The sequence below is a fragment of the Balaenoptera borealis genome (assembly GCF_965194805.1).
Source record: "Balaenoptera borealis genome assembly, chromosome: 4".
NCBI lineage: Eukaryota > Metazoa > Chordata > Mammalia > Artiodactyla > Balaenopteridae > Balaenoptera > Balaenoptera borealis.
The window spans coordinates 36,136,925-36,148,943 of record NC_138861.1 but is presented as its reverse complement, the minus strand read 5'-3'; the positions used below and the strand labels follow the sequence as shown (position 1 = coordinate 36,148,943).

Below are 12,019 nucleotides of genomic sequence, written 5' to 3'. Positions count from 1 at the left end.
AAATCCTTTAGGTCAGGATTTCCCACTGTGCTTATTAATAAATGCCTTAAAGGTAAGTAGGTCTTCCTCAAATGTTCGTTGAATTGAACTCCTTTTGGATTGTCTCCTGAGCCAGATTTAATCAGTAGTATTAATACTCATTGAGAGGTCCCTAAGTGCTTTGAATGTATGGACTTAATCTCCGAGATAACCCATGAGGTAGGCTTTATTGCCTTTTTTAAAAATAACTTCATTTATTTATTTATTCTTGGCTGTGTTGGGTCTTTGTTGCTGCACACAGGCTTTCTCTAGCTGCGGTGAGCAGGGGCTACTCTTCGTTGCGGTGCATGGGCTTCTCATTGCGGTGGCTTCTCTTGTCGCAGAGCATGGGCTCTAGGCACACGGGCTTCAGTAGTTGTGGCATGTGGGCTCAGTAGTTGTGGCTCGCGGGCTCTAGAGCACAGGCTCAGTAGCTGTGGTGCACTGGCTTAGATGCTCCATGGCGTGTGGGATCTTCCTGGCCCAGGGCTCGAACCCATGTCCCCTGCATCAGCAGGCAGATTCTTAACCACTGAGCCACCAGGGAAGTCCCATTGCCTGTTTTTACAGATGAGGAAATAGGTGCAGAAAAGTTCACAAACTTGCTGGAGGTCTAATTCTATGAAGTAGTGGAGTGAAGCAGTGGCTTCAGGGCCCTCCACTTCTAATCACCCCACATAGTGCTCTCTTAGGGGCAGAAAACATGTCTACTATGAAACAGTTCACATCGCCTTTTTTGTTTGAACTAGCTTAAATTTTTTCTAGTAATCCAAACAAATGGTAGCTTTGACTTTTTCATTCCTTTAATTAAAAACTTCCAGGAGACTTAAAAGCCTCCTATGGCTGATGACAATAGTCCTAGGATTTCACCAAAAATACAAATAATTGCAGTTGTATGAGGACCACACTGCCAACTCCTAGGGTCGTGGACCCAGTACGTTTCAATCTCCTGGACAATCTGGGGGTTTCACCTGATAGATCTCCAAGCTGGCTGCCAGCATAGCTACACCAATTAACCCCTTGCATAACTGTCTTAGCAGGCAGCCCCAGGAACTTGGGGAAAGCAAAAAATAGCTGTCCACTAGGAACAAGGTGAGAAATCCTGACCTGAGCTCTTTATTCTTAGATAATTTCCAGTTATACTTCATTGCTGACGCCTGATAGTTTTATTAATCTCCTTTTATTACAGCTCACCAATCCCCACTGTGTATCCAGATCACCTGGGCCAGGAATGATAGCAGGTAAGTGAGAAACAGAATACGGGGCAGGGGGGGCAGCGTCAAAGAAAAGAGTGAGCCCATACTGGCATGGCAGTTATGTTTGCCAGGTATATTCAAACACATTTTTCTTCCAATAGATCCTCCCCTCAACCTGTGATGAGGACACAACGACATTACCTCCATTTTACAGATGAGGACACAGGTTCACAGAAGTGAAATGCCCTAGCAAAGCATAAATGTGTGTCGTAATGGAGGTCTTCCATTCAGGGCTTTCTACACTTACACCACGATGCTTTTGGAGACAGCAAGATGCCGCAGAATTTTCTGCTTGGTCATAGTTTGGGGAGTAGAAGGGGCTGATAAATACCTCTGGGAAAGAGGTATAAAAATGTACAGGAGAGGGCTTCCCTGGTGGCGCAGTGGTTGAGAATCTGCCTGCCAATGCAGGGGACACGGGTTCGAGCCCTGGTCTGGGAAGATCCCACACGCCGCGGAGCAACCGGGCCCGTGAGCCACAATTACTGAGCCTGCGCGTCTGGAGCCTGTGCTCCACAACAAGAGAGGCCGCGATAGTGAGAGGCCCGCGCACCGCGATGAAGAGTGGCCCCCACTTGCCGCAACTAGAGAAAGCCCTCGCACAGAAACGAAGACCCAACACAGCCATAAATAAATAAAAATTAAAAAAAAAAAATTAAAAAAAAAATGTACAGGAGAAACAGTGGCATCTATTTGGCCAGGGAAGAACCTGAGTCTTCCCAAATCTGTGTCCTTCGTGGGCAAACTCCATGTTGGGGGCGACGTGGGGCTGAGAGAGGGAGGATGGGCTCATCCCAGTCACAAGTAGACGGCAGAAGCGATCACCCTGTCTTGCTGCAGTTTTAGTTCTCCTTCTTCCCCCAGTGTTACATCCTTTCACGTTCACCCTTGCATCCCCATCTGAAGTTTAGAAATTGGGACTTTCGATGGACTCAGAGGCGTCCACCAGTAATGGCTGCGGCTGACCCTGCTCACACGAGAAAGCCTGTACGTTTAGGTCTGCAATTCCAGGTTGTGCAAGTTAGCTTTTCCTTAATTTTTCAAGTTCCGTATGTCCTTTCTTTTCTGATTTAAAGGGATTCTGCTCTTTTCATGATTCAGTCTCCCTGTCTCTGCAATTTAGGTTTTCAGTCATCTAGTGTGTTATGTTTGGCAAAGAATATTTGAGAAAAATCTCTCAAGAGAGTGGTGAACTTTATTAATCTTAAAATCTTGTGCGTGAAGAAAGGAAACAACAAATTTTTAATCAAAGTAAGCAATAATGACAGGTTTATTTAAAATTTCCAGTAGAGAAAACCCACTAGTTTTGGAATAAAAGTACTCAATGTACGAGAGCGTAAGTGAATATAAAAGATTAGCAGAAGAAAAATAAAACCAAACATAGTACAAAAAAACTTAAGTTTGAAATGGATTTAAACTGAGATGTTCCTTAAATCCTCCAAATATTTAACAGAGTTACTAGGTTTGGCAAACAATTCACCTGAAAATTAAAGCCTATTTCTGTACTGTAAACTCCATAAAAACTCCTTATTAAATTCAAGCACTCCATACAACTGGTACTGAAACATACAGGCAGTCAATTTCAGAATAGCAGGAATTATTCATTTGCTCTCACAGTTATATGAATTAACCAGCTGCATAACTGTTTTTTGGAGAGGATGGGATAGAAGATGGAAAAAAAAAAAAAAAAAAAAAGGTAGGATAAAATCTCTAAAAAATTGAAACACAGCAAAATTCAGACATCAGTTTGTTTCTTTAAAGCAACAAACTGAATTTTTACAGTATATTCTACATTTGTCATTTCCCTCTCCCCCCCACCCCCTCCAATACTCCTAAATCCACTAGTCTAATCAATTCTTAACTTCCAAATATTCTGTACATATATATTTAGCAAAGAGCATATGCCTAACATTATTCTGACAGCATTATGGTCAGCATACAATTTTAGAAAGATTACTATGTATATCACCAAGATTAACCTTTACTTAAAAAAAACGAACAAACAAAAACCATTACTAAACAAATAGTTTTAAAATATTATGAAAACCCATGCAAGAAGACTCCGCATGGGCTCTAAACCTGATAAAAACACACGTCAGAAAGACTATTAATGCTCAGCTTCTGCCAAACGATGACCTTAAAGTGCCAAACACAACAGAATCTCTCTTAGGACTGTTTTTCCAATAGATGATTTGTCCCTGGCTTGGCCACCTCTCCTTTAACTATACACGAAGTCCTGCTAAAAGTATGCATTTTAGTTGATTTTACAATAGAATGTTACAATGTAAACTAAACAGGTTCTTGATATCAACAGTATGTTACCCAGGTTTTTAAATTTCTGAATCCAACAGTTGGTCACAGAGGTCAAGTATTATCAAGGCTCCTTTGTCAGTTCAGATGGTGTCTGACTCATCCATCCTTCAAGTACATGCAAGGCTCAATAGTTTTCAAGAGGCAGAAGCCCGAGGCCGTTTTAAGACACAGATGAAATAGGATTATGAGGTGAACCCATCTGGGTAAGAACTTTATCCAGCCACTGGAGGGGGCCATGCAGATGGATCTCAATCCAGCAGGGGGTGCTAGTAACATCTTGGCGGTGATATTCTGCTCCCCAACCCTAGAAACAACATTGGAGGTCATTTAACTTGTTTGACTCAGTGGTTAAACTTATGAAGTAAAAAGAGCTCACACAGTCAGACACTCCGATTAAAGATCTGGTTCTCTCCACAAGACAAACGTGCACAAATGTGCACACATGATTTGGCAGGCAATTTCACAGCTCCCCGAAGTCCATACATGGATTCCAGATTAAGAAGTACTGGTCTTGGGGAATGAAAGTTTTAAACTACATTATAAGGCTGTTGTAATGAAGACATTTTCTAACTTTCATTTTTATTGCCCATTATCTCACCGATAATATTGTGACAGATGTTGTTAAATTCTCAATTCACCATCAAGAAAATAAGGAAAAAGGTATGTAAGACAAATTGACATTCTGTTTCTTCCTATTTTAGCCACTGAAGTCTCTATAAACACAGAGCTTGACCTTTCAATCGCTAAGCAAAACTGGCAGGAGCACGTAAGTATCCAAAAATCTATTAGTAACACCTAACCATTGTCTTGAATCTATTAGTAACACCTAGCCACTGTCTTGAATCTATTAGCAACACCTAACCATTGTCTTGAATCTATTAGCAACACCTAACCACTGTCTTGAATCTATTAGTAACACCTAACCACTGTCTTGAATCTATTAGTAACACCTAACCACTGTCTTGAATCTATTAGTAACACCTAACCATTGTCTTGACTCTATTAGTAACACCTAGCCAGTCTTGAATCTATTAGTAACACCTAGCCACTGTCTTGAATCTCTTAGTAACACCTAGCCACTGTCTTGAATCTCTTAGTAACACCTAAGCACGGTCTTGAATCTCTTAGTAACACCTAGCCACTGTCTTGAATCTATTAGTAACACCTAACCACTGTTTTGAATCTATTAGTAACACCGAACCACTGTCTTGAAAATATTAGTAACACCTAACCATTGTCTTGATTGTATTAGTAACACCTAGCCAGTCTTGAATCTATTAGTAACACCTAGCCATTGTCTTGAATCTCTTAGTAACACCTAGCCACTGTCTTGAATCTATTAGTAACACCTAAGCACGGTCTTGAATCTATTAGTAACACCTAGCCATTGTCTTGAATCTATTAGTAACACCTAGCCACTGTCTTGAATCTATTAGTAACACCTAGCCATTGTCTTGAATCTATTAGTAACACCTAACCATTGTCTTGACTCTATTAGTAACACCTAGCCAGTCTTGAATCTATTAGTAACACCTAACCATTGCCTGGAATCATCTGTACAAGAGGGTAGCTTGCCAGGCATCTTCAGGATTACTGAATTAGGACATGAAAGCTGACAGAAGCAAGTCCCTGTACAAAAGAGGAAAATAGTTTCGCCATTGCAAAGATCAAAACCTCACTGGTATGGTGGACGATGGCATACAAGGTCCTGATAAACCTTGTTTCCTGAGGGATGTCAGAGAAGGCCAGGTTCTATTTATCTCTGCTATCTACCTACCCCAGGAATTTCAAGAAATGTATCTGAATATCAGAACTTTCAGGAGAAAGTTGTGATACATGAACATGTATAAACATCCAAGCATTTGTCCATGTATCAACAAACTGCTAAGTTTAATCAAAAGATGTATGTGCATGTTTCCTACATTAGATAGGAAGTTCTTTGAAGGCAGAATCTTATTTATCTTTGATTTCAAACATCTAGCACAGTGACTGGCACAAAGCAGAAGCTCTAGAAACACTTGTTCAGCTGAAATGACTTGGATTTTTCAGATATGTGGAGTTTACTGTGCAAATAATTTATAAAGTATGTTTTATATTAAAGTCCAAAAATGATCATCTTTAAAAAATAGTACAAAATTGGCTATTAATATTAGTAAAACGTTCTATATCCTTTCTCTAAGATGCTAAGTGTGAGAAGGCAAAGTATGCAGTCCTTATGTTAATAAAGAACAATGTTGTACCATGTGCAAATTTTTTGTTGCTAACGTGTAATAAAGTAGCTGCCCTTTATCACGTCAGCAGGGGGTTTAAAATAAGATGTTTATCTTTAACTCTCCAAATCCAGCTTCCTAGCTATGTCCATTATAGCCTGTATAACCCTTCATTCCAATACTTACCACTTTATATTATAATTAAACACAGACTGGGCCATCAGCATCTTGAAGCTAGAGACTTTAGGTGCTTTTTCATCTTTGTATTAATTCTCTGGAATGGTGCTAAAAATGTTCGCTGAATAAATGAAATCTAATACATTTTTAATGCATATCTTTGCATTATAAACACTTTTTATCAGCGTAATGGTGGTTTTTACTTGTGTAAAAGTCAGTAATTAAAAATGTGTAAAAGTAATATCATTAAAATTGATTGGGTATAATCCATAAGAAAGAAGTTTGAGGAGAAAGCCAATTGGAGCATTAGGGTCATAAATTCTCCTAGAGTGGTCCTTCAGTGACAACAGACTTATCAAGGGACCTCAGTAATGATCACCACAGTTCCCCAAATGCAGCCACCCATTTTAAAGATAATGAAAGTGGGGATCAGGAAGGAATCCCAGGGCCTTAATCACACACACAGAACTAGAACCTGGATCTCCTGACTCTCAAGAGGTCTTCTTTCCTCCATATCAATAAAAACAACAAACAAAAACAATGCTGGCAAGTCACTGTTCTCATTTTAAAATTCATTTCAGTCAAAATGCTAAGTCAAAAATTAAACAGTGTACATTAATAATGGATGAGAAAGCTCTTTGTAGTCTCATAGGTACATAGTATATAGGTAAACCTCTTTAAAAGGTAAAAAAAAAAACCCTCCTTCAATACTAAAAAGGTTCCGGACTCAGCTATAAGAAACTGTTGAATTGTGTTTCAAGAAAACAAACACTAAGAAAACACACTGAAAATCTGCTAATGTGACTCAAAGAAGTAGGGAAAAAATGATATTCAGGGAAAGATATCTTTGACGTAAAGGATGAATAACAAAGTAAGGTTCCAAAGTTACCCTCTGTAATAAATACATCACAGAACAGGTTTAACAACAAGTTCTGTGAGCTTCTGAAGAGAGGATATGAAAGGTGATTGCCTCGCCCAAATATATAATTAGTTTTGTTTCTCAGAGTAACAGAGGAGGAAAATCTATCTTTGAGGATTCAGAGCCAAGTCAGTCAGCCACTAGAATAAGTTTCTGACTCATAAATTTAATCAGACATATGAGTTTCTTTTTTCCATTTCGATGGCATCTTAAAACTTTTTATTTCTCAGAGGCAGAAGAGGAGGCAAAAAAGAGATCAATTCTTGTGAGCAATGTCTGTAACCTTCACCCTCCTCGAACCTCAGAGCACGATCCTAGCGCTGAGGCAAGGGCCTTATTAACTCTTGAATATAAGAAAATCGGGGGACGGGGAGGCTGGGATGTACTGAGAGAGTAGCCTTGCCATATATACACTACCAAATGTGAAACAGATAGCTAGTGGGAAGCAGCTGCATAGCACAGGGAGATCAGCTCGGTGCTTTGTGACCACCTAGAGGGGTGGGATAGGGAGGGTGGGAGGGAGGAAGACGCAAGAGGGAGGGGATATGGGGGTATATGTATACGTATAGCTGATTCACTTTGTTATACAGCAGAAACTAACACAACAGTGTAAAGCAGTTATACTCTAATAAAGATGTATTAAAAAAAAAAAAGGATGAGTGTCATATGGGACAGAGCCACCCCCAGTGGCACTCATACTAGATTAGTGCATCCCTTGCCCACCCATACATATGTACCTGAGAATAAATTATTGTTTTCTGGGAAAAAAACCCCAGAAAATCACAAGCTTTACTTGAACCACTAAAAAACTGACCAATCAAAAATAAATCCCAGTGTGATGAACTTTTACTTTCACACACAAAAAAGACCACTTGCTTACTGTTGAAACAACAATCCTAAAAGTACTAACAAGCATAGCATTAAAAAAAAAAAGAGGGGTGTGTTTATAGAACTGATCTCTGGGAATTCCCTGGCGGCCCAGGGGTTAGGACTCCGCACTGTCACTGCCTACGGCGAAGGTTCAACCCCTAGTCAGGGAACTAAGATCCCTGAAGCCACGCGGCACGGCCAAAAAATAAATAAACAAAAAAAGAAAAAGAACGGATCTCATAAGACAACCATGCATTTAAAGCATATACTTTATATATATACATAACATATTCTAATAGTATTACAATAGCTAAAATAGTGCTACTTGAATAAGGAAAAGTTATTAAAGCCTGCTACTACTAACATTTAACACAAACACTCCTATATTCCAATGATACTTTCCTCATAGTTGACATCCACGTTAAAGGTTAAAAATGTCTAGATAATAAGTTGGTGTCTATGGACACATATCAAGAGGATATAGATTTACATATAACATGGAAGTGCGTTAAACCCTGACCAGAGGAATCAGAGATCACTTACCTTCACAAAGCTCATGCGAATAGTACACATTTTTGTGAGCTCATAGACTGTCTCGAAGCCATGGTTCACAGACTGTGCCAGTAACTGAGCAAATTCTTGGTTGTTAAAAATTTTCAAACTACACCCACTAGGGATCTTGCAAACAGTAGTGGGATGAAATCCGTGATGGTAGTTGCAGTTCCGACTTTGCACAAAGATACTGCTGTCACTGAGGCATTCGGCATATACCTCGCCTCCGACATAATAAAGATGAACTCCTGCAGGGAGACAAAGCATAGAGTGTGGTCATTATCGCTTTTCACAGCTGAAAAGCATCCATGTAGCTTCAGAATGTAAATTTACATGGTTGATTCGATAAACAGACATTCTCCAAGTCTTGCACAATTGATAAAATCTTAGTTAACTGTATTAGTTAATACAATGTCCATATGTCAACATGCATGTCTAGAAGGTTGCAGGAAATAACACAACAAAGTCTCTTAAAAATAAGTAACAGTGCAGCAATTTCATTTTGAAAAGCATTTAATGCCTATTTGGCCATGGATTGAGAGCAAATTCTCACTTTAAAAACATAGCACAATAAAGCTGAACTTGACTATGGGATCCTACGCATATTCGTTACATAAGCTCTCTTGTATTTATTTTGCAGCTAAGCTTTTTGAAAAATTTTAGGGTAGGGGAAGGGAGGATGGAGAGGAGTAAAAGAACTAGAAAACCACAGGTGGAGGAAGTATTGCTGAGAAGTGTAAGATGTAAGGTCCAGGAAAAAAAAAAAAAACCTAGAAAAAATAATTCGTACTGTGTGGAATCTGATCTCACTCTACTATTATCTGCTCCAAACTTCTTCCTGTGAGACCTAGAGTGCCAGGAGTGTAGGAAACTGATCTTACCCAGCCTTTAAAAAAAATGAAAGGGGAAAAAACCACTCTGACAAAACCCCACACCATTATAGGCCACCCAGCAAACAGAGTCACATCCCATGTGGCTTTCAGTGATGGACCTTGCAGGTAACTCTGGCAAGGCTTAGTCAATGCTAGAACTACTGTCTCATCCAAAATACTATGTGCTCATATATAGAATCCAAAAAAAACAGTACTGATGAACCTAGGGGCAGGGCAGGAATAAAGACGCAGACGTAGAGAACGGACCTGAGGACACAGTGGGGGGAAAGGGAAGCTGGGACGAAGTGAGAGAGTAGCACTGACATATATACACTACCAAATGTAAAATGGATGGTCAGTGGGAAGCTGCTGCATAGCACAGGGAGATCAGCTCAGTGATCTGTGACCACCTAGAGGGGTGGGATAGGGAGGGTGGGAGGGAGACGCAAGAGGGAGGGGATATGGGGATATATGTATACGTAAAGCTGATTCACTTTGTTGTACAGCATAAACTAACACAACAGTAGAAAGCAACTATTCTCCAATAAAGATATTAAAAAAAGAAAGAAGGAAAAAAAATGCAAGTTGAGCTGCTGGCTGTGTCTACAGGGCTGTCATGATTTGAGTGAACTGAAGTATTTTAGAAAAATGGAAAAAAAAATACTATGTGCTGTGTTGATAGATATACACAATGGCTAAGACTGCTGTAACAAGTAAATAGCCGCTGGAGCAGAAGCCCATTTTTCTGTCTGATGTAGAGAAAACAGTTTAAGGGTGTGTGTGTTTGCTACTTTTTTCCTGATTATAAAAATGAGGAATTTTCATTTTAGAAAATTTAGAAAGTAAAGCAAAATATAAAGAAGCAGAAAACATTATCACTCCTTTAGTGGCCCAGAGGCAATAACTGTGAATACACATCGTATTCGGTCTTGAGTATCATTAAACTTTCTTTGCAAACATTTAACATATCTCCACCATTGAATGACTACAACAATTTATTTAAAGGATTCTCCCATTATTGGACCATTCTGTTGATACTAATTTTCTGCTGTGATAACGATGCCATGATCAATGTCTCAGCATAATTTTTGATAATATCGTTAGGAGCGATTCCTGGAAGTTAAGTCATTGGATCGAAGGCTCTTGATTCACTTTGCCAGAGTGCTTGTATCAATATACACTCTCTCCAGCAGCAGATGAGTGCCTTTCTCACTTCACCTGCGCCAGTACTGAGTCTGAGTTTAAAACAACAAGGAAATTCCCCTAATTTATAGCTGGAAAACAATATTGTTTTAATTTGCACATGAGCCTTGATATGCTCTCCTCTGTTTACTAGCCATCTGTGTTTCTCTTAGGGATTTACTGTTCATATTTCTTACTTATTTATTCCTCTGGGGTTCTAGTATTTTTATTATTTTTTTAATGAGCTGCGCATATAGAAAAGATATAATTTATTTCTTATTTGTTTCCCCATTAGTCCTTTGTCTTTTAATTTTGTTCACGGTATCGTTTTTCTTTAACCTACAGAAGTTTGAAATCTTTAAGTAGACAAATCTCTTGCAATCTTTCTGTTGCTTTTTAAGCTTAGGAAATCTCTGCCACTTTTTTTTTTTTAAAGCATTTTCCAGTCTATCTCATCTTTTTTTTTTTAAATTTATTTAATTTTTGTCTGCGTTGGGTCTTCGCTGTCGCGTGCAGGCTTTTCTCCAGTTGCGGAGAGCAGGGGCCACTCTTCATTGCGGTGCATGGGCTTATTGTGGAGTAGTTATGGCACGCGGACTCAGCCGCTCCGCAGCACGTGGGATCCTCCCGGACCAGGGATCGAACCCGTGTCTCCTGCATTGGCAGGTGGACTCCCAACCACTGCGTCACCAGGGAAGTCCAAATCTCTGCCACTCTTGATCAATATATGTTCTTCTAGCTTTTCAACAGCTTGCCTTAAAAAATAATTCAACTCAATAATCCACTTGCATATGTGGAATGAGGTCATCAGGGTTTCTACCCCCAGCCTCACCCCAAAGCTAACTTTGTTATTGCAGGACCACTGGAAGACTCTACTAATTTGTTATGCTTCACTTATCATACATTAAATTTTTAAATACAGTATAGTCTGAGTTTACTTTATTCTATTGTTTTGTCTACACACCGATTTAATTGTAGTTTCATAATCTTTCATTAATCCTCACCTTGAGAATTTTTTCTTTACTCTTCCATTAAAAAATTTAGCTATTTTCACTTATTTATCCTTCTGGGTAATATGCAGAATACATCTTCCAACTTTCAAAAAACAAAACATTGTGATTCTGACATGGATTGTTTAAACTATGAATTAAATTAGGAAGAATGAATATCCTTAAAATGTTCTCACAATATTAAGCCTTTTCTTTAAGGAACACAGACTACCTATTTATTACTCAAATTTTCTTTCGCTCTCAGTGAAATTTGGTTTTCTTTACATAATTCTCATATATTGCTGGTTCAGATTATTTATGCATTCTGTTGCTACTCAGAATGTAATTTTCCTCTCCATTATATTTTCTAACTGGTTATTGCCAGATTAAAGAAAACTGACACATAATTTATAAAAATAGAGTCGAGGCATCTGGAACAATTTGAAATAACAGCATTCCCAGAATCCTTATTTTCTTCCTAATTGTTAATAGGAATGTTCCAGAGTACAATGGCTTTTTACTACGTTGGAGTAATGGTCAACTTTAGAATATAATGAAAACTGTCCCTCTGTCCCAAATGTATGCAAAATTGTGTTTATATACAATTTCAGGGGTTTACAGACCACAGAAAGATACCCATACGATATGAACCTGAGTTCTG

The 12,019-nt window shown here is 38.9% G+C and overlaps 1 protein-coding gene across 8 annotated transcripts in view; it reads right to left on the bottom strand.

Moving 5' to 3' along the window:
• Nucleotides 1-2,526: 2,526 nt before the first annotated feature.
• The window catches only part of SMAD1 (SMAD family member 1), an 81,706-nt gene continuing 72,213 nt past the window's right edge, over nucleotides 2,527-12,019 (bottom strand). For all 8 annotated transcript variants that reach the window (XM_082389015.1, XM_082389011.1, XM_082389013.1 and 5 more), the window contains 2 exons: nucleotides 8,307-8,563; nucleotides 2,527-3,891 (listed from right to left, as the gene is read on the bottom strand). In XM_082389015.1, coding sequence (XP_082245141.1) covers nucleotides 3,748-3,891; nucleotides 8,307-8,563 — 401 coding nt within the window. In that variant the 3' untranslated portion in view covers nucleotides 2,527-3,747. The remainder of the gene's footprint in view (nucleotides 3,892-8,306; nucleotides 8,564-12,019) is intronic.